This window comes from Tursiops truncatus, chromosome 16, assembly GCF_011762595.2.
Source record: "Tursiops truncatus isolate mTurTru1 chromosome 16, mTurTru1.mat.Y, whole genome shotgun sequence".
Classification (NCBI taxonomy): Eukaryota; Metazoa; Chordata; class Mammalia; order Artiodactyla; family Delphinidae; genus Tursiops; species Tursiops truncatus.
In genome coordinates, this window is record NC_047049.1 from 44938970 (window position 1) to 44962725 (window position 23756).

Here is a 23756-nt window from a genome sequence, read left to right on the forward strand (position 1 = left end):
GCGCCCGCGCCGCGCGGTCCTCGCTGCGCGCCACCATGCCCTCCTACACCGTCACCGTGGCCACCGGCAGCCAGTGGTTCGCGGGCACCGACGACTACATCTACCTCAGCCTCGTGGGCTCCGCGGGCTGCAGCGAGAAGCACTTGCTGGACAAGCCCTTCTACAACGACTTTGAGCGCGGCGCGGTGAGGACGCCCGGCCCTGACGGGCTGGGGTGGCCGGGACAGGGTGCGGACGTCGGGGCGGCTGGGACCCAAGTTCGGGGGCGAGCGGCTCTGAGAGGCCACTTAACTGGGCAAGCGCTGTGACCACCATTACTTGTGCCCCACTTCCTAGGACTCCACAGGTGGCACCTCAGCTGTGGGGAGAACGCGCAGGGCTGGGGGTCCAGAGGCCTGAGTTCCATCCGGCCCTGACCACTAGCTCACTCTGCCCCCTCTCTGGGCCTCAGTTTCCCCAAATGTAAAGTACAAGGGTTGGCTTCAGGCTGGTCTAGGAGTTCGAGCCGGTGGCGCAGAGTGGCACTAGCTTATGTCTCCACACCTGGGCAGCTCACATTCTCAGGAGAGGTCCCCAGAGGAATGCAGAGGGAAAGAACGAGAGACCCAGGCCAGGAGAAGCCTTTTGCAAACCTGGAGGTCGTCGCTGGCTCCCAGCAGTGTGTACACCAGGGAGCACTCCCACCCTGAGTGTGAGGGCTCAGAAGAGCAAGAGGGAGGAGGGCTTCCCCTCTCCCCTCCTCACCAGAGACCCTGGAGCCTGCGAGTTCAGGGAGCAAAGGGAGCGTGTTGACTGCACGTCTAGTCTGTGATGCCAGGCGCTGTGTGAGGATTCATTCAGAAGTGGGCTCCCCATGCTGACCTGGCGTGAATTCCAGCCTGTAGCTTTCTCTGTGAGCAGCACAGCAGGTGGCGATCCTCGCCAAGTGTTTGGTGTGATGTGCCCAGTCCACTGGGCTTATTAAGTGCTCATTACTTAAGTGCTCATGAAGTGACAGCTCCAACACACTACAGGTGCCCAGGAAATATCTGTTCCCTTCTGCCACCCCCAGCTTCTGAACTGGACCAAAAGGACTTAGATTTCACAAAGCTGTCTTTTTTATCTCTTCATTATTTGGTTGAACCATAAGGAATTGCTCATAGTTGACTATTTTTGACAAAACTGGCAATTTCATATGGTTCAACCAAATACTTCTTGGATAATATTCATGAAGCGTGTTTTAGGTCTGCAGAGCCTAAAGTAAGCAAATAATAGCCCACTCCTTTTCCAGATTCCAAACTCAAAGTGAGCTTGATTCCTACCCAGGAGCCTCAGAACCTCGCTATAGGCCCATCTGACACTTAGCCAAGTTCGTCATATTAATGTGGCTAGAGTACCCTTCTAGAAGAGTTAGGTGTTGAGTATAAGAACTACCTCCTATTGTTTGGTTTCCCCAACCAGGGAACTGGCCCAGAGGATGGTGGTGCAGGAGGGCTAATGAGTCATCCATTTGGGATAATGACACCCTCGGCCATTCTGAAGCACCGTCAGAAATAATTATTTCCATTATTTCATGGATTCCCCCAACACTTATGGGAGGAGAACAGGTTACAGACTTCTCTGCCTTTGTAAGTGGTCCACAGTGGGTCCGTTCTCCTCCACATACGACACACATCAGTGTGCAGCATAAGCAGCCGGGTGTGGCTTCTCAGAGGGGAGGTACGGGGGTGTGACCATAAAAGGGTCGTTAGAAGAGGGGTGCAAGCATCCCTCTGTTCATTATTTCCCCACCCTGAGAATTCATTCAAATGACATTATGATTAAACACTTCAGTGAGAGTCCCAGCAGCAAATTTCAGGAGAGATTTGCATGTCACATTTCCATTGTGGTGAGAGGGGGCAGGTCAGGAGGGGCACTGCAGGGGAATCGCTGGCTCCAAAAGGCTCTTTGAAAAAAATCATCTTTTGAGAAAGCTTCTGCTTATGCAAAGTTACTCCACACTTGGTCTTGCACAGCCCAGATCTACTTCCTCAATCTCCAGCCAATGTCTCTTAAGGACAATCCGTCCCATTTGGGTAAAGGTGAAGGAGAAATCTTAGAGGAAATACTTGCAGAGACGATAAGGCTAACCCATTTTACCCGAAAAGTGTTACAATCATTATAGATAATAACAGTTACAGTAACAACAATAAAGACTTTTTCTGGGCAACCAATTCAGTCATTTCCAGCTCATTGGCAGGTCAATACCGCATTCTCCCATGCAAAATTCAGTCCTATAATGGATGGGACTGATTTTTTTCTCAATAAATTGAGTCACAAATCCCTGGTTATTCTCATCAGAGTTCTGCCAAGTGATTCAGGACAGGATTGGGAATTGGGGTCCTTCGCAGGTGAGATTGTCCTGTCAAGCGTCACGCCATCTGCTGGGAAAGCCCAGGCGGTGGACCCACATAGCCCAGAGACGTAGCCCAAATTTAGCAAATTGATTTGTTTCTTTGGCTCTGTCGATTTAAAGTAATTCAAGGCCCGATGGGATAACTTTCACAGATCCGAAGATTTCTGGGAAATCTTACCTGACCCTTTTTCATTCCCTGGCAGCACTTTTAGGAAAGCGAAAGGCAATAGGGTGATGCTTAGTATATCACCCTTGAATGTACTCAGTACGTGTGAACGAGTCTTACAACTATACTTCTTAAATATTTTCTGTGAATATTCTTACAATATATTCATGAAGAATGTATTCTAGAATACCGCCTTCTCAGAAATGATAATATAGTACTGAAGAGTAAATATTTCCTTCTGACACTCAATCTCACTATCCCCCACCTTCCCTCTCTGTCCCATCTCTTCCCTACATTCTGCCTCTTCTTCCTCCTTCTCTTCCTTCCTCTGCTCCCTATTCCCCAAAATTCCCCATGTCCCTCATTTCTCTCTTGCTTACTGCTCCAATTTCTCCCTTCTGCTGTCTCCTAGATTCCCCCAGCTCCCCCATTCTTTGCTCCCTCAGCCTCCCTAACCACTGCCCCTTTTCTCCCTCTCTCTGCCCCAGCCTCTCCCTTGTCCACCCCTTAATCATCTCCCTCTGTCTCTACTCCACAGCCCCCCCCACCACCCATCAGCCCCTCACTAGCCCCCTCCAGGACAGGCAGTCCAGGCTGGACCACATCATGACTCTTCTCTGTCCTTGCTCTAGCAGGGATCTGGGGCAGAAACAAATGAAACCTTTCTTTAAATGCTGATATAAAGATCAAGCAGGATTTCCCTGGTGGTGCAGTGGTTAAGAATCCACCTGCCAATGCAGGGGACACGGGTTCGAGCCCTGGTCCAGGAAGATCCCACATGCCACGGAGCAGCTAAGCCCGTGCGCTACAACTCCTGAGCCCACATGCCACAACTACTGAAGCCTGTGCACCTAGAGCCCTTGCTCTGCAACAAGAGAAGCCACCACAATAAGAAGCCCGCACACCACAACGAAGAGTAGCCCCTGCTCGCCACAACTAGAGAAAGCCCGTGCGGAGCAATGAAGACCCAACTCAGCCCAAAATTAATTAATTAATTAATTAAAAAAAAAAGATCAAGCAAAAAACTGGCCAGCTAACAATTTGCTGAAATATTCAAAAGCCTTAAAGCTGTGTATCCAATAGAGGATTGAGAGCAACGGGAGAAATCAGCAAACTGGCCAGTCTGAGAAAGGACTGGTGAATATCACGTTTCCCAGGCTCCATGTCTCCTTCCAGTGTCTGACCACTGCACCCACCACCTCTGCCCCGAGAACTCCATGCTCCAGCCTCCTCCTCTCACATGCGAATTCCCCACCTCCTTTCTCTACATTCAGAATGCCCAACCCATTCCCCTTCTTCTCCACTCAACTCACCTCTGAAATCTTACCAACTCCCAAGAGCTGCCTCAAATGCCACCTTGTAGGAAGCTTTTCCTTGTCCTCCACCCCACCCCACATTGCCCCTTCATACTCCATGGAGGGCTTGAACCAGGGCTCAAAGCCAGGTCACCTGGCTCCCAGGCCAAGGCTTTTCCCACAATGTGGCCATGGGAAACAGTGAGAGGAACCCAGGTTAGGCCATCACACAGGTGTGGGTTCTAATCGTGGGGCCACCAGTTACTCCCTAGCATGGTAGCTGCCTGACCTCTCTGAGCCTCAGTTTCCAACTGTACAATGAGATAACCATCCACTCGGCCATGCACATGTACTGTATTTTTTGAGGGCCTGTTATGCTCCGTGCCATCCATAGTTGATACTGTACACTGTTCAGAATGGACATGTGATATTAACGTGTCAAGGCAAATTAGTCAACAAACACAGTATCCACCCAGCATACTGGCCCAGGGAGAGGAGGAAGGAAGGTTGTCACACCCTGTAGCTCTTTGTATCTTCCAAAGACCTGACCTTGCTGTTTGACACACAGGACCCTGAGATCTTCCTGGAGGCCCCTCTCTATCCCCTGTGACTCTCCAGCAGTGGCGCCCTTGGATGCCAGTGTCAGTGTCATCGGACTTTGTCCCTGAGACTGCCTGAGTTAGGTGGCACTGAACTCAGGCCCTGGTTCACCTCCTGTAGCACCGGGCCTGAAGCCACGGCCAGCCAGAGACAAGCCAGACTGGCAGTCCTCTCGCATTGCAAGACCCTGTCAGATGGCCTACTGAGTCCCTGTAGGTCTGTCCAGTGATTTCATCCGGGTGAAACTCCAGGGCCCTCTGCCAGGTGCCTGTGGGTCATTGGGAAAGGGTGACCTGGAGGGCCCATTCTCCTGTGACTGCACCATAGGTGTGCCCAGGGTGACCCTGCTCTCCCTTCTCTCAGAGAAGCTACTCTGTCTCTTCCTTATCAGTCCCCACCCTCAGTTGGACATCTGGCCCTCCCTCTGAGAATCGCCCTGGAGAGACTCCCTGGGCCCCATCTCCCTTCCCTTTGTGATCCAAGGCTCCTCCCTGCCATGAGAGTCGCCCACCTCAGATGCTTATGGCGCCTGTTACTTTAGATGGCCATCCTCTCCCCCTTCGCCTCAGCCTCCCAGACGCCTGCAGCCTCCTGTAGCCCCTCGGAGCCACAGGAAAGCCACTTCCCTTGGAGCAGCCAACCCGAGCCCAGGCCCAGGCCTCAACCCACGCTGACTTCCCTTTGCTCAGCCTGCACTGCCAGCAACAAAAATGCCTCCGGTTCTCACTCGGCCTCAAGACCCCTTCTCCATCCTCACGGGAATTCCCTTCAGGTTTTGAGCCAAGTTGTTTCTGCTCATGGGCTCAATGTCTTCCTCCCGTCTCTACTTCTGGCTACTCAATGTGGCACATGTAGTCAAGCATGGACCTCAGCGCAGGGGCCCATGCTAGCTCAGAGCCGCTCGCAGGCAGTGTGGGACTTGCTGACGCCCCAGGAGTCAAGGAGGGAGGACCAGGTGGTTCTGATACACACAGCAGCTGGTGGCCTGTGCCTCTGGAGAAAGGAGCCCACTCAGGCATCATGTCATTTGGATTTCTCAATGGTCCTGCAAGCTAAGCGTGATCTCCCCTTGATAGATGAAGCAACATAGCCTCAGAGAGTATAACAGTTTGCCCTGGCCCATGGTCAGTTACTTTGGAGCTGGGATGTGAACTCAAGGCCCCTGAGGCTTTCTGAGCTGCCCTGACACTCAGGCTCACCTCGCCCTCTGCCCCTCACTGCCCTCCCTCCAGTCCTTGGTGGGAATCTCTGTCTTGACCCCGCAAGAGGGCCACGGTCCCTGCAGATACTCGTGGCAGGTGGGACTTCGAATGGGGTGGGGCCTGCAAACGTCCAGTCTTAAGCCACCAGTCCCCACTCTGCTTCTCCAGGTGGACGTTGGGCCCCTTGCTCCATCAAAACCTTCCTGCCCTGGCCCACTGATGCCTCAGCTCAGGGGCCTCCCTTCTCTCCCCACCCCTGGGAAGCCACCCAACAAGAGCTGTGTCCTTCCTTTCCTCTCCCTCCTCCCAGCTCCTTAGGTCATCCAGCCCCTCACTGGGACTCCTCTCCCAACTCTATCCGGGGCCTACCGCCTTCTCCCCACGGATCGGCGCCCTGTGGTACAGACAGGCCCCTCTGCCTGAGGTCCCACAGGCCCTGGGGGGCAATGCTCTCTGTGACCTCACCTGTGGCCCCTGGTATCCCAGGGGCCACGCTGTGGGGCAGGAGGGTTCTTTGACCTGCAGGATGGGCAGGACAGATGTGCTGGCACACCTGTTAGGGACCCAGCCCACAGGCTGGCTCCTCTGTCCCCAGAAAGTGTTTCTAACTGAGGACCCAGGCCCAGACCACCGGGCACTAGGAAGAGACTTCCCTTTCTGACCACAAGCATCTGGCATCTGAGGCAGCCAGGACATGCGAGCTGCTCACTGTGCTCAGAGCCAAGGGCTTTGCTGAAAATGTTCAGCTTCCCACTCCCTTTAAGAAGTCCTCCCAGTGGCATTTGGAGGGAGAAGGATGGAAATGGGCATGCATGGGGTCATGTGCAAGATGAACACCCTTCCCCTCCACTTACTTCACCATCACACTGAGAACTCCAAGCCTGCCACCGAGGAAAAAATTCAAAGATGGGTGAAATCTGGCTTAGAAAGTGCCTCAGAGGGCATTGAGTCTGGGGCTCCCCAAACATTCTGGTCTTTGGAACGCCCGATGCAAAGCTTGAGCCCCCATCCTTCCTTCCCATCTGCCATCCAGAGCTGCACCTACGCAGATCATGCAGCAGCCATGGAGCGGCTGCCCTGCACTGCCACTGTGCCAGCCCGTCTCCTGGGGTCAGGAGCCTGGCAGCAGCCCGGGGAGCAGTGCTGCACGTGGCCTGAGGTAGCAAGACCAGCCTCAATCCACCACTGTGCCTTGGATATAGTGGAAACTGCTTATCTGATTCTCTTGGCATCACTGTGGCTCCGTGAACTGCAGAGGCCCCAGGACAGCTTGAACTGTGTGACTTCACTTTTATCTGAGCCTCCCCGTTTGCACTCAGTTATTTGCCCCACTGAGAATGAGAGAGATATGGAAAGACCTGGATTGGAATTCCAGCTCTGCCAATTAGTAGTAGAAGTGGGGCTTACTGAACCTCACTGTCTTCATCTGAGACACAGGTCATAACTCCCCACCCCTCCCAAAGTTGTTGTGGGATCTATAGCAACGTCAGCAAGCCCTTTGCAAGCTGTAAAGGGCTGCCCTTGTGTGCGAGGGCCAGTTTGTCCATCTAGCCCTGTAAGGTAGCAGGGCCAGCAGCCTTGCTGCCCTTGTTGTGAGTGGGGGCAGCTGCAGAGGCCCTCAACGAGCCTGGCCTGGCACTGGGCTGTGCGCAGACAGCAGAATGTCTCTCTCTGAGCAGCGCCATCCCTTGCTTGCTAGACTTCCATCTCCTAAGGGTAGAGCTGGGGAATTGGCCATCTCTGTCACCCAGGGTGCAGCAGAGCCGTGCCAAGGACAGGCATTTGGCAGACATCTCAGCTACATGGATTGAGGGTGATTCAAAGGCTCAGGAGCTCCCAGATGGTCTGACTTGCCTTTTCTCCTTCTCAGGTTGATTCTTACAATGTTGTAGTTGATGACGAACTGGGCGACATCCAGCTGATCAGAATCGAGAAGCGCAAGTACTGGCTCCATGACGACTGGTACCTGAAGTACATCACGCTGAAGACGCCCTGCGGGGATTACATTGAGTTCCCCTGCTACCGCTGGATCTCAGGCGAGAGCGAAATTGTCCTGAGAGATGGACGAGGTGAGCGGCTTAGGCCCTTTCCACTCCCTGGGCTTCTGGGGAATGAGAGAGTCTGCAGGCCCTCCTTCCTCGAAGAACTGTATCCATGGGAATAATAACCATGCTCTCCGTGGTTGAGCACCTGCTTCGTGCCTCGATGCACCTGTAGGAGGTGTGACCTTCCTCTAGGTACTAACAAGCCCCAGGTTCAGAGGGGGAAGTGACAGGCCCCAGGCTCCATCCAGCCATGTCCCCTCTCTGCTATAAAATCCTCCAGGAGAAGATTATGACCCACTTTTTGCCAGAGGGTAACTGGGGTCCCTAGTAACACATATCCCTGGGACGTGCCCCTGGATGGGCAGTTCTTCAGCTGAGTTCTCAGCTCTCCTCTCTGTGAGGTCACAGTAGGGCTTGGGCTCCAGGGACCCCATGCAGGCCAGGAAAAGGAAGGGGTTGACCAGGAGTGCCTGAGTGCCAGCTCAGAGGAACTGTGGGCAGGCCTGGTGTTCGACGGTCACCAGTCATTAAACATGAAGTCCCACTTTTTGCTGAAAGAGAAAAGAACCTAAAATATACCCTCTTAAGCAAGACCCTCAAATGTGCAAACCCCAATCTGGTACTTCCTCGGGAGGCCGTTCTTGGTAAGAGACACGCAGCTGGCCTGGCTGGAGGAGGAGGAGAGAGGAGCAGATGGCGGGGGTCAGCTAAGGCCTCTTTCCCTCTGAATGACGCCCCCCTTGCACACCAGCCTCTTAGCGTGTGTGAGTCAAATCCATGCCTTGGCAAAATCCTGCCTTACCTTAGTCATGACCCTTCAGGGTGCTCACTCTCGAAACCTGAAATGATCTAGTGCATCCACTAGAATAATGAGGAGGGGGACAGCTGCTTCTTCCAGTGCCACCGGTTAACACCTCCTAGCTGACAACACATTTCCTATCACTAGTTCATTTGCTCTTCACAGAACTTTGGCAGGGTAGGTAAGATGAGAATGATTAGTACCCTCTCTATTTTAGCTAAGAAAACCAAGACACAGGAGGAAAAGGTCTTCTCTACCTGGTGTTCTTAAAACTACCAGGCCACATCCCATTGCTTCTGACATGGAATTTAACTTAAGAAACAAAATTCAAAAAAAAAAGAAACAAAATTCCAAGATTATTTCTGAACTAAATAATTGGGGCAGGAAGGATTTTTATCCCCTGTCTTCATGGCAGGGAAGATCACAAAAGTCACTGTGTCTTACAGTGGCCAGCATGGGAAAGGCTGCAGACAGGGCACTTCTCATTTACCAGGACTGTAGAAACACGAGCTCCACATCTCCCTCCTGCCCCCCTCCTACCCACGGTCTCGGATGTGTAGTCCTTCTTCCCACGGACCCCGAATCTCTTTCCAACAAAAAAGCATACGGCACTGTCCAGTTGGGATATTTAGAAGGTGTAGGCCAGCGTGCAGGGCCATTAGAACTCCTAGTCCTGGTGGGGTCGGGGAAGGGAAAGAATGTGAGAATAACCGAAAAGGGAAGTGTCCTGGAGCCAGAGCTGCCTTGGGAGGAGCTCTGGTCCTCAGCAGAGATGCAGACAGCCTGGAGAGACCCTACAGAGAGAGGCTGGGGAAGAAGTGTCCTCTCCTCACTGTCCCGTACCCTCCAGTCTCTGGTCAGGGTTTCCAGTGGCTGAACCGAACGTGAAGCCCACTGATGCATTGATCAGGGACCTTCAGGGACAGGACAGGTGAAGGGTGGATCTGGAGGGGCACATGGGAGCCACCCAGTATGTTCCACTTATCAGTTGCTGGGTAGCACTCTTAGTGGCTTGAAACAAACATTTCATTTTGCTCATGATCTTAGGGGTCAGGAATTTGGGAAAGGCTCAGCTGGGTGGTCCCTCTGTGAGCCATGGGGCATCCGCTGAGAGGGGAAGGGCTAGAGGATTCGCTTCTAAGATGGTTCTCCTCTCGTGTGCTTCAGGGCTCCGCGGTCTCTCCCTCTCCACGTGGCATCTCATTTTTAAGGCTTCCCTGTAGAGCCTGGGCTTCTCACAGCTTTGTGGTCTCAGGGTAGTTGCACTTCTTTTTGTGGTGGCTGGCTTCCAAAAGCAAGAGACAGAAAGTAGAAGCTGCCAGTTTCTTCAAGCCTGGCCCTGGAAATTGGCCCAGTGTAACTTCTACCACTTTCTATTGGTCCAAGCAGTCACAGAGCCCACCCAGACTCAAGGGGAACATAGACCTCCTCTCAATGAAAGGAACGTCAAAGAATTTGTGGCCATCTTTGGTCCACCACATGGCACGACAACCAACCCTTTGGGCAACCTGTAAATGAGGGGGCCCAGCCCACAAGCGATTCAATCACTCACCACATAGAAACCTCTGGAATCTAATATTTCACCACTGCACTTGGGGTGACCATAGAAGTCAGAGGGCTCTCTCTGTGGTGACTGACATTTTTGTAAAATACAATAAAAACTAACTACTAGAAAAATGAAATAAAAAGCAAACCAAAGCCATTCAAAATACAAGCCCTGTTTTTATTATCAGATGCAACAGTCAGAAGTATTTTAGCAAGTTACTCTAAGTTTGTAAACCTGTACACTCAACCTCTGTTCTCACCTCATTGCACACCAGCACCCAACAGTTCTGAGCCTCACAGAGCTCTCTGGCCCATTGCACCTCTGCCTGAGGCAGCTCCAGTCCCAGGCTTGGCACTGGGGCCCAAAGAGGAAGATCAGTGGGTCACTGTGGTCCCAGGGATTCCAAGCATCTATGTGAAAGACTCATATCAGTCTTTTGGAATCTGTCCCCCTGAGCTCTGCTGTAGTCAGTCCAGGCTTTGTCACCTGCCTTGTTCCCAGAAGTTCTGTTAGTCAGTGGGGCCAGGAAGAAGGATGCTATATGCCATTTGAAACTTGGTAGGTTGCAATTTTACACGTTCTCTGACTTATTCATACAGTAAAGCTAAAGAGATACAGCTCCTCAGAGCAAGGTGCCTGAGAAATAGGCAGGTTCTTTAAGGGTGGATAAGAGATGATGAATGTGCCAGTGACAGCTGTTGTTACATTTAATACTCACCTTGCCTTCAATGGCCTAGAGCCTCCCCACTTATTTACAAAAATGTCAGTCTGTGATGGAATGGAAGTTTTAAAAAGCCGGCTCTTCACCACAGAGAGCTGGAGAAGCTCTTCACTGCAGAGGCCCCCTTTCCAGGAGATGCTCTGGAATCCTGCCAGTCGGGGTTCCGTTGACTGTGTTCACTGATTTTACCCTAAATAATAGTATAAAGGGTAATCTCGATCTGACCTCTCCTGCTCTAAAGGCCCTGAGAAGTGTGACCAACCGTGCCCTTAGCCACCTGCCCACTCCTGAAATGAAAGATGAGACACCTTTGAAGTCTGGCTTAGAGGGAGGAAGAGGACGCTCAGGTCCATGATAATTATAAGGACAACAGTGATAACCGTGGTTCCCATTTACTGGGCACTTACTGGTCCTAAGCACTGTATGGAGTGATTTGCTGCAGCCTCTCACTAAATCCCCACCATGGCCCTAGAAATAAGCGTTATTATCTCCATTTTACATGGGAAGAAGCTAAGGCAGCTTGCTCAAGGTCACACAGCTGTAAGTGACACAGCCCTAGTCCAAACCCAAACCCAAGAACATCTCTTCTAAAGCCCACACTCTAGGACATGACAGGCTGTTTTAGAATAAGCTCCATTCTCATTCCTCTGTGTAGCCACCACAGGAAACTGGACAGTGTCAGCGTCTGTGTATTGAATCTTAAGTCACACATTTCTCCAGGAAGCAACCAATTGGACTTAGAAACACAAGAGCCATGAGTCCCTGCTATTCTCTCAGGCAACATGGAAACCCGCAGTGGCTGCCATTTCTGCTCTGCATGAGAAATGCAGGAATGAACTGCCCTGAAGTGGTTTGAAGAGATCCACCAAAGATCACGGAATGCCTCTCCTCTGAAGTGGAAGAGGAGCTCTGCACCAGGGGCCCCACGCTTCTTGGCAAAGGCAGTGTCCTGGGAGCCCCCAGGTGGAAATCCACAGGCAGGCCAGAGATGGGCACACTGCCTGCCAGAGAATCATTGGTCTGCCTTCCTGTAAGTCACGATCAGAACCAAGCCTAGCTTATGTATCTGGATGTGATTCTCAGAACCCCGAGGTTCAGAGCCCCCAGGCTTGCTGAGTGAGCAGACAGGAGGAGGAGGAACTGGATTTGTCTTTTATAAAGAGAGTTAGCTAACAGCATGGGATTTGAGTCTTGTGTTGAAAATCCACTAATTAGGTTGTGACCTTGGGTAAAGTTCAAGGGCAAATCTATTCAACCTCCCCAAGCCCCCATTTCTTTGCTATAAAATGAGGGAGTGTTCCGAGGCTTAAATGAGACGATACACATAAAGCACTTGGCTCAGGAAGGGTGTCTGAGGGAAACCTGAAAACTGGATGTTGTTAATGTGCTTCCCTAGGCTCTTCTCACCCATGTCCTTTTCTCACAGCGAAGTTGGCCTGTGATGACCAAATTCACATTCTCAAGCAGCACAGACGTAAAGAACTGGAAACACGGCAAAAAGAGTATCGGTGAGTTATGACATCAGACCAAATGGCTTGGGGCCATGGTGTCTTCTATCTCGGGGGCATAACCCTGCCCACAGTTTATGGCCCATCATTGCTGGTACGTGATAACCAAGGGACCAGATCCCTTCAGTGCTTCTCAATACCCAAGTTCCACCTTACCACCACTCCAGGCAGAGATGGTGAAAGAGTTATGAAAAACTTGGGATCAACCGTATTGGCATTTAGGAGGAATGGGACAGTAAAGGCTTGAATTCACCTTGATGTTCTCCCACTCCCATTGTAGGAATTACCCTTCACTTTTTATGTCTTCTTATAATAATTTAGTTATAAATGTGATATATAATCTACAAGAAAATTGACAAATCTTTAGCTAACAGACTAAGAAAAAAGAGAAGACTCAATTTATTAAAATTAGAAATAAGAGAGGGAACATCAATACCAACCTCACAGAAATTAAAACGAATGAAAGGGAATAGCATGAACAATTGTATACCAACCAATTAAATAACTTAGATGAAAAGGACAAATTCCTTAGACAGAAACTGCCAAAGCTGACTCAAGAACAACTCAAATGAATAGACTGATCACAAGAAAAGAGAGTGAATACTAACTTTAAATTAATTTTAAAACTTCCTACAAAGGAAAGCCCAGGCCCATATGGCTTCACTGGTGACTTATAGCAAACATTTAAAAAATTAATACCAACCCTGCATAAACTCTTCCAAAAAATAGAAAAGGAGAGAACTTGTCTCAACTCATTGTATGAGGCCAGTATTATACCCAAAGCAGACGCCATAAGAAAACTACACATCAATATCTTTTATGAATATAGATACAAATATTTTCAACAAAATATCAGCAAACAAAATCCAGCAGCACATAAAAGACATTATACAATATGAAGAGGTGGAATTGATTCCAAGTATGCAAGGTTGGTTTAACATCCAAAAATCAATTAATGTAATACACCATATGAAGAAAGAACAAAAAATACATGGTCAAAAACAATACATGATCATCTTAATAGACACACAAGAAAGCATTTGACAAAAATTTTAAAAAACACTCAAAAAATAGGAACTGAAGGGAACTTCCTCAACCTGATAAAGTGCATCTACAAAAAGTTCACAGTTAACATCATACTTAATGGGAAAAGACTGCATGCCTTCCTCCTAAGATCCAGGAACAAGATAAGTATATCAGCTTTTGCCACTTCTACTCAACATTGTACTGGAGGTTCTAGCCAGGGCAATTAGACAAGAAGGAAGAAAAAACATCCGTATTGGAGAACAATAAGTAAAACCATTGCTATTCACAGAGGACATGGCCTTGTGTGTAGAAAATCCTAAGGAATTCACAAAAAAAATCATTGGAACTGAAAACAAGCAATATTGCAGCATACAAGACCAATATGCAAAATTCAGGTGTTTTCTATTTGTGAGCAATCAATAATTTAAAATGAAAATAAGAAAACAGTTCCATTTACAATAGCATCAAAAGGAATAAAATATTTATGAATAAATTTAACAAAAGAAGTTTAAGACTTACACAATGAAAACTACAAAATACTGTTGAAATTAATTAAAGAAGAGCTAAATAAGATGAAAGACATCTTATGTTCATGGACCAAAGGACTTACATCGTTTAAATGGCAATACTCCCCAAAGCAATGTACAAATTCAACACAATCGCTATCAAAATCCCTGCTGACTTTTATGCAGAAATTGACAAGCTGATTCTAAAATTCATATGGAAATGCAAGGAACCCAGAGTAGTCAAAACAATCTTGAAAAAAAAGTAAACAAAGTTGGATGATTCACACTTCTCAATATCCCAAGTACTACACCACTGCAATAGTCAAGACAATGTAGTATTCACATAAGGATAGACGTATAGATCAATGAAATAGAATTGAGAGCCCAGAACTAAGCCCTTACACTTATGGTCAATTAGTTTTCAACAGAGGCAACACGACCATTCAATGGGGAAAGAAGTCTTTTCCACAAATGGTGTTGGGACAACTGAATAGCCACGTGCAAAAGAATGAAGTTGAACCCTTACCTCACACCACATACGTAAATTAAGTTAAAATGGATCAAACACCTAAATGTAAGAGCTAAAACTATAAAACTTTGAAGAAAACATGGATAAATCTTCATGACCCTGAATTTGGCAAAGGATTTTTATATATGACCATGAAAGCATAAGCAACAAAAGAAATACAGATAAGTCGATGTCATCAAATTTTAAAACTTCTATGCTTCAAGGACACCAACAAGAAAGTGAAAGAACAACCCACAGAATGGGAAAAAATATTTGCAAATCATGTATCTGATATGGGACTTGGATCCAGTACATAAAGAACTCTTACAACTTAATGATAAAAGATAAATAATCCAATTTAAAAATCGGCAAGGACCTGAATTGATATTTTTACAAGGAAAATATACAAATGACCAATAAGTACATGAAAAGATGCTTGACATCATTATTCATCATGGAAATGCAGATCAGCACCACAGTGAGATACCACTTCACACTCACGAGGATGGCTAGAATCAAAAAGTCAAACAATAACAACGTGAGGATGTGGAGAAGTCAGAGCCCTCATACACTGCTGGTGGGAATGTAAAATGTAACAGCTGCTTTGGAAAACAGTCTGATAGTTCCTCAATCTATTAAACACAGAGTAACCATATGATCCAGCAATTCCATACCTAAGCATATACCCAGGAGAAATGAAAACTTATGTTCACACAAATATACCTGTGCATGAATATTTATAGCATTATCCATAATAGCCAAAAGGTGAATACAACCCAAATGTTCATGAACTGATGAATGTCAGTGGTATATCTATATAATGGAATATATTTTGGCCATAAAGAGGAATGAATAAACACTTCTCCAGAGCAAATATATAAATGGCCAATAAGCACATGCAAAGATGCTCAAAACTATTAGTCATCAAGAAAATGCAAATTGAAAGCACAATGAGATACCACTTCACACACACTAGGATGGTTGGAATTAAAAAGACAGATAATAAGAAGTGCTATGAAGCATGTGGAAAAACTCGAGCCCTCATATATTGCTGGTGCAATGTAAAATGAAGCAGCCACTTTGGAAAACAGTTTAGCACTTCTACCTCTAGTTACTTACACAAAACTAATGAAATCATATATCTACACACACAAAAAAACTTATACACAAATATTTATAATAACACTATCCATAATACCCCCAACGTAGAAACAGCCTAAATTCTGTTAATTGATGAATGGATAAATAAAATGCTGTATATCCATGCAACGGAATATTATTTGGCATTGAACTATGGATACATGCTAAACTATAGATAATCCTCAAAAACATTATAATAAATGAAAAGGTCATATACAAAAGGCCACATGGTGTATGATTCTATTTATATGAAATGTCCAGAAGAGGCAAGTCTATGGACACACATTAGTAGATTAGTAGCTGCCTAGAGCTGAAAGTTGGGGGTGGGACATGGGGAATGACCATTAATGGGTACAAAGTTTCTTTTGGGGTGAACATATTCCAAAATTAGATTATGGTGATGGTTGCTCAACTCTGTAAATATGCTACAAACCTCATAACTGGATACTTTTGAGGGATGAATTTAATTGTATGTAAATTATATCTCAATATAGCTGTTTTTAAAAATAATACATGAGCAAGAGTGCACATCTGGAAAGTGGTGGTCAGTGGACTGTATCCAGCCTATAAATGTGTTTAATGGGTCATTGTGGAATTCTGAGTAAACAGGGCTCATTCTCTAGGTTTCCCCAGTCCAACACCAGTCTATCATTTATATCAAGGCTTCTTTCATTTCCTACTTTGGCCCCTGGAGACATTTGAGTTTGAGACTCCTTCCAAGGGAAGGAACAGTCAGCATGGTTAACTGGGCAGGGGCGGGGGTTGGGGGGGGTGATTTTGGAGAGTGATGACTGTTACACTTTTCACATCTTCCTCTATAGTTCAAATTCTTACAAGGAATATGTAATATGTCAGGTTTTGTTTTTTTTTTCAATCCAGTAAAGCAAGAGAAGGGGAATAATGTAGAAGCAGAATAATGTAGAAGCAGGAAAAATACCTGTAATCCATCCATTTTCACTTTTATTTCTTTGGGATTATATTGTATACATGACTTGACAGCCTCCTTTTTTTCCCTTAGAAGTATAGCAGAATCATTTCCCCATATTTAAAAAATCTCATCACAAACATGATTCTAGTTTTTATATAATATTTCATTGTATGGATGTACCATACTTTACTTAAACACCAACCTGACTGGACATTTAGGAGGTTTTTAATTTTTTATTCTTATAAACAATGTGAAAATCTTTCCTTTTTGTGTGTATTATTAAGTATTTCCTCAGGATAGATACCCAGAAATGAAATTACTAAGTCAAATAGTAGACGTTATTAGTATATATAGACAAATTTCTCTTCAAAAATCTTTAACCATTTTTCATGATCAGTGTGTAGATACCTATTTCACTAATCCTTGCTGTAGCTGGGTGGTATCCTCTATTTTTTTAACTTTTCTAATTTGTAAAGACATCTCTTTTCTCTTAGCCCCTTATTCTTTCCCCCTTTCATGGACCCACTGCTGTCCAGTGGTTGAGAAATCCCCACTGAGGCCACTGATTGCCTCAGGCTCAAAATTATCTTTAGCTCTATCCCCCGTTCCTTCAAAAACTTACATTTCCATGAAACAGAATGGAAAATGAGAAACAGGGCAATACACACATGGATACTTGATATATTACAGAGGCTCTGACAATGAGTAGTGTGGGACTATTGGGAACCCATACAGAACAGAGAGAGAAAAGTGGAGGAAGAGAAAAAGGAGAAGAAATTGGACTCTACATCATATCATTCAGAAAACTCATTGTTGGGTTGAATAGACTTAAATGTTAAAGGCAAAACTATAAAACTTTTAAACTATAGAAGATTCTTCTTCGTGACCTCAAGGAAAAAAGATTTTTCAAACAAGACTCAAAATGTACTAACCATAGAGGAAAAGAATAAACTCACCTATCTCAAAGTGAGGAACTTCTGTTCACTACAAGACACCACAAAGAGAGTGAGGAGAAAGTTCACAGAGTGATGGACAAGAATTATTATTTATCATGTACCAAGAACCCCTACAAATCTACAAGAAGAGCATTGTCAATTCAGTAGAAAAATGGACACTGCAGTCACTGCACAAAATATAAGCAGCAAGTTTACGAAAAGGTGCTCAACCTCATTTGTTATCAGAGGAATCAAAAGTAAGATCACAATGAGCTACTGCTACTACTGCTGCACACACACACACACACACACACACACACACACACACACACGGGCAAAACTGAAACAACTTGACAATACCCAAGTGTTGAAGAAGGTATGAAGGGATGGGAAGACTCATACACTGCTGACAGGGATATAAATTGAAACAACCTCTGTAGAACACAGTTTTGCAATATTTGGTGAAATTGAAGCTACATTATAATCTTTGACTCAGAAATTCTACTCCTGGATCTAAATCCAGGTGTGCAGGTGCACCTGGATACATGTACACAGATGGTCACAACAGTATTATTTATGAGAGCCAAAAAAATGGAAACCACCCAATGTCCATCAGAAGTAGCACAAATAAATAAATTGTGATAACTCTACGCTGCAGGAGGAGCAGTGAACTGTTGGTACCCACAGCAACATGAACAAACCTCACTAACACAGCGCTAAAGAATAGAAACCAGACACATGTCCAGCCAGTCCATGAGGTTTGAAATTATATTGCTTAGGCAAAGTTGTATAGCAGTGGAACAATAAACAATAGCTGGAACCGATTATCACAAAATCAAGGTGATCGGGGAGGTTGAGTGGGCAGTGGGTGTGGAGGCTACTAGCAATGTTCTGATTCTCGATCTGGATGTTGCTTATACAGATGTCTTGTGCATTTTTATGCATATGTGAGTGTGTGAGTGCATATATACACATGCATCCATATATTTATATATTCTTTTCCAAAATAAAATTTTTAATGAAATTTTTATGATTTTTAGTGCCAGGTATGGAAGAATAATCTGCTAATGCAGTGCATAATGTTAAGGGTCTATGAATTTGCAATTTGTTGTAGAATATTTGTGAGTAAGCCTCTCAGCTCAGGCACCATATGATGTGTTTTGAGACTTTTGTAGTTGGTGCAGTGCACAAGGCATTGTCCAAGAGCTATGCACCGCCCATTCCCATCCTAAAGGGCTGGCGTTCATATGCCCCTTCCACAGCTTCCCTCCCCACTTCAACCACCCAGGGAAAGCCCCTACAGTGAGCACTCCACGTGCTTCTGGCCTTGTGGAAGGAGGGAGTCCTAGACTGTGGCGAGTTAAACAGCTTCCAGAGAATCAGGCTAGTTTGTGTCCTGTTAAGAGAGTGGACAGCAAATCTTATCAGTTCCACACTAATTCAGTTAATGACTAATAAATCAGTCTTACAGGCATTTTGTCTTAACCCAGTATTTTCCAAAGTGTGCACTGGAGCAACTGGTCCCAAAACTTTCTCCCCAGAAGAGGGTCCCATGGTAAAAAAAAGTTTGGGAAACTGTTTATCACATCCCCCTTCTAGAGGTTCACAATGCACATAAGCATTGAGGATTCTGAGAAGTTCTGGGGTAATGGACCCTGGTTAATTTTTTTTTTTTTTTTTGCGGTACACAGGCCTCTCACTGTTGTGGCCTCTCCCGTTGCGGAGCACAGGCTCCGGATGCGCAGGCTCAGCGGCCATGGCTCACGGGCCTAGCCACTCCGCGGCACGTGGGATCTTCCCGGACCGGGGCACAAACCCGTGTCCCATACATAGGCAGGCGGACTCTCAACCACTGCACCACGAGGGAAGCCCTCTTTTTTTTTTTTTTTTAAAAAACCCAGTGTGTCCCAAGAGAATTTGACATACGACTCTTAACATCGTGCTGAACGATTGCTCCATGCAGCACCCTTTGAGAAACACCCCTTCCCCAGGGAGAGGTGGATTCAGTGGTGTGTTGGTTTTACAGAGACGGGGCTCTGGCAGGGTCTAGGGAATGGGGCAGAAGGTTTTCTGGTGAGATAGTCTGCCCCTTTCTTAGATCTAATCATCGTTTCTTCCTCCTTCTACTCATCTGTCCTTTTCAGACCTCCTCCTCTGCTTCCGTTCAGGAAACACTGAATTTTGCACCGTCTGCATATTCTTATAGTTCCTCTTTCATATGAACTCACAGGCTTCCAGATTAGAGTTTGGAAGTAACAACTAAGAATAATCTCCAGTATGTCAAAAGCTGGCAAGTCCAGCTGGCTCTTGTCACTCAATCAGCCAGGCAGGGACATGGAGAATCCCACACAGGTCATAACCCAGCATCCATGTTCTCTCACTATGACTGCAGATACCTGCGTGGTACACACACACACACACACACACACACACACACACACACACACACACGCAGCAGAATGTGTTTTCATCTAATCTACATCATTTAACCTAATCATTCTGTGACTTGCTTTTTTTCCAGTGGTCATTCTGTTTTAAAGAGTAGCCAGTTGACACAGATAGGTGTCATCCATTCATTTTAGCTTCTGTGTAGTGCACCACCATGTAAGTAAACCACTGTGTTCACCCACTTCCCTGCTGGTGGACGTGTGGGTGGTCTTTAATTTCTGGCTGTTGAAAGCCACACCACAATAAGCTTCCACATATGTCTTGTCTCTTGGTGCTCTCCTGAATGAGTTTTTCTAGGGAACATCCCTAGGAGTAGACACCAAAGTTTACAGACCACGTGTTAAGTTTTCTAAATATTGCCGACTGTTTTCCAAAGGGATTCTGCCAATTTTCACCCTAAGAGCTGTTCCTGAGTTGCTGTTTCCCTACATCACTGACCCACTTTGCACTTTGAGACATGTGCATCCTTCTCAATCCAATGTGTGTGCAATAGTATCTCATTGTTTCCCTTGTCCTTAAACTGCCACACATTTCTTGCTTTATGTGAAGGTACCATAACTTATTCAACCATTCTCCTATTGATGGACATTCAGCTTGTTTTCCATTTGTATATTGATTTGGTTTCAGTGCCTGATGAACATAGATGCAAAAATCCTCAACAAAATACTAGAAAACAGAATCCAACAGCACATGAAAAGGATCACACAACAAGATCAGGAGGGGTTTATCCCAGGAATGCAAGGATTCTTCAATATATGCAAATCAATTAATGTGATACACCATATTAACAAATTGAAGGAGAAAAACCATATGATCATCTCAATAGATGCAGAAAAAGCTTTCAACAAAATTCAACACCCATTTATGATAAAAACACTCCAGAAAGTAGACATAGAGGGAACTTACCTCAACATAATAAAGGCCATATATGACAAACCCACAGCCAACATCATTCTCAATGGTGAAAAACTGAAACCATTTCCACTAAGATCAGGTACAAGACAAGGTTGCCCACTCTCACCACTGTTATTCAACAGAGTTTTGGAAGTTTTAGCCACAGCAATCAGAGAAGAAAAAGAAATAAAAGGAATCCAAATAAGAAAAGAAGAAGTAAAACTGTCACTGTTTGCAGATGACATGATACTATATACATAGAGGATCCTAAAGATGCTACTAGAAAACCACTGGAGCTAATCAATGAATCTGGTAAAGTAGCAGGATACAAAATTAATGCACCGAAATCTCTTGCATTCCTATACACTAATGATGAAAAATCTGAAAGAGAAATTAAGGAAACACTCCCATTTACCATTGCAACAAAAAGAATAAAATACGTAGGAATAAACCTACCTAGGGAGACAAAAGACCTGTATGCAGAAAACTATAAGATACTGATGAAAGAAATTAAAGATGATACAAACAGATGGAGAGATATACCATGTTCTTGGATTGGAAGAATCAACATTGTGAAAATGCCTATATTACCCAAAGCAATCTACAGAGTCAGTGCAATCACATCAAACCACCAAAGGCATTTTTCACAGAACTAGAAAAAAAAATTTCACAATCTGTATGGAAACACAAAAGACACTGAATAGCTAAAGCAATCTTGAGAAAGAAAAACGGAGCTGGAGGAATCAGGCTCCCTGACTTTAGACTATATTACAAAGCTACAATAATCAAGACAGTATGGTGCTGGCACAAAAACAGAAATATAGATCAATGGAACAGGATAGAAAGCCCAGAGTTAAACCCACACATATGGTCACCTTATCTTTGATAAAGGAGACAAGAATATACAATTCTTCAATTGTATACAATACAATTCAGCCTCTTCAATAAGTGGTGCTGGGAAAACTGGGCAGCTACATGTAAAAGAATGAAATTAGAACACTCCCTAACACTATACACAAAAATAAACTCAAAATGGATTAAAGACCTAAACGTAAGGCCAGACACTATAAAACTCTTAGAGGAAAACATAGGCAGGACACTGTATGACATAAATCACAGCAAGATCCTTTTTGACCCACCTCCCAGAGAAATGGAAATAAAAACAAAAACAAATGGGACCTATGAAACTTAAAAGCATTTGCACAGCAAGGGAAACCTTAAACAAGACGAAAAGACAACCCTCAGAATGGGAGAAAATATTTGCAAATGAAGCAACTGACAAAGGATTAATCTGCAAAATATACAAGCAGCTCATGCAGCTCAATATCAAAAAAACAAACAACCCAATCCAAAAATGGGCAGAAGACCTAAATAGACATTTCTCCAAAGAAGATATACAGATTGCCAACAAACACATGAAAGAATGCTCAACATCATTAATCATTAGAGAAATGCAAATCAAAGCTACAGTGAGTTATCACCTCACACCAGTCAGAATGGCCATCATCAAAAAATCTACAAACAATAAATGCTGGAGAGGGTGTGGCGAAAAGGGAACCCTCTTGCACTGTTGGTGGGAATGTAAATTGATACAGGCACTATGGAGAACAGTATGGAGGTTCCTTAAAAAACTAAAAATAGAACTACCATATGACCCAGCAATCCCACTACTGGGCATATACCCTGAGAAAACTATAATTCAAAAAGAGTCATGTACCACAATGTTCATTGCAGCTCTATTTACAATAGCATATGGAAGCAACCTAAGTGTCCATCGACAGATGAATGGATAAAGAAGATGTGGCACATATATACAATGGAATATTACTCAGCCATAGAAAGAAATGAAATTGAGTTATTTGTGGTGAGGTGGATGGACCTAGAGACTGTCATACAGAGTGAAGTAAGTCAGAAAGAGAAAAACAAATACTGTATGCTAACACATATATATAGAATCTAAAAAATATAAAAAATGGTTCTGAAGAGCCTAGGGGCAGGACAGGAATAAAGACGCAGGTGTAGAGAACGGAGTTGAGGAAATGGGGAGGGGGAAGGGTAAGCTGGGACGAAGTGAGAGAGTGGCATGGACATACATACACTACCAAATGTAAGATAGATAGCTAGTGGGAAGCAACTGCGTAGCACAGGGATATCAGCTTGGTGCTTTGTGTCCACCTAGAGGGGCGGGATAGGGAGGGTGAGAGGGAGGGAGACGTAAGAGGGAAGAGATATGGGGATATATGTATATGTATAGCTGGTTCACTTTGTTATAAAGCAGAAACTAATGCACCATTGTAAAGCAATTATACTCCAATAAAGATGTTTAAAGAAAAAAAAGAATGACCAAATTCCCTTCCCAAAACTTTACAGTAATTTTCAATCCCACCAAAAGTATGTAAGAATATACTATTACCCATACGTTCACTAATACCTGATAACATCAATCTTTTAAATTTTTAACAATCCAGGAATCCTTAAGAGCCGCTGCTGTCTTAATCTGCATACCCGGACCACTGATGGCTTTAGCCTCTGCATTGCCTATTTATGTGCTTTATTTTCCTGTGGGTTTATTATTAATCTAAAGCAGCTCTTTATATATTAAGATTGTATCCCTTTGTTATATGTATAGTGTGTATCACTTGTCTTCAGTTACTTTTGTCACAGGTTTTAGCTTTTTATTTTCTTAATATATATATTGTTTTTCTTTGTAACTTTTGAGTTTCCTGCTTTGCTTAAGAAGGCCCTCCCCACCCCAGTGTTACATAAATTCTCATATTTTTGTCTAATATTTTTATAATTTTATTTTTAACTTCAGTCTTTTAATTCATCGGCTATGTATTTTTATACATGATGTGAAGTGGGGGTCAAATGTCCCTGGTATCATTTATTACATAATGTTTCTTCCTGCTGCTTTGGGATGACACCCACAGCGCATGGAGCTGGCGTGGTGACCCCGTGCATGGGCTCTGCAGCCGGTGTTGGGCTCAGCTCCCACTTAACTGCCACACTCTGTCCTGTGAAAATTGTGTAATCTCTTTGTGCCTCAATTCCCCCATCTGTAAAATGGGGGAAATAATAGTACCACTTCCTAAGGATTTTGGAAAGAATTAAATAG

At 45.1% G+C, this 23756-nt stretch overlaps 1 protein-coding gene across 2 annotated transcripts in view; it reads left to right on the forward strand.

Annotated features, from left to right (window-relative positions):
- ALOX5 (arachidonate 5-lipoxygenase) overlaps window positions 1-23756 on the forward strand; it is a 54484-nt gene continuing 30728 nt past the window's right edge. Inside the window, exons 1-3 of one of the 2 annotated variants that reach the window (XM_033841807.2) lie at window positions 1-185; window positions 7508-7706; window positions 12175-12256. In XM_033841807.2, the coding sequence (XP_033697698.1) occupies window positions 36-185; window positions 7508-7706; window positions 12175-12256 (431 nt within the window). In that variant the 5' untranslated portion in view covers window positions 1-35. The remainder of the gene's footprint in view (window positions 186-7507; window positions 7707-12174; window positions 12257-23756) is intronic. The other variant, XM_033841806.2, reaches the window with a different exon arrangement.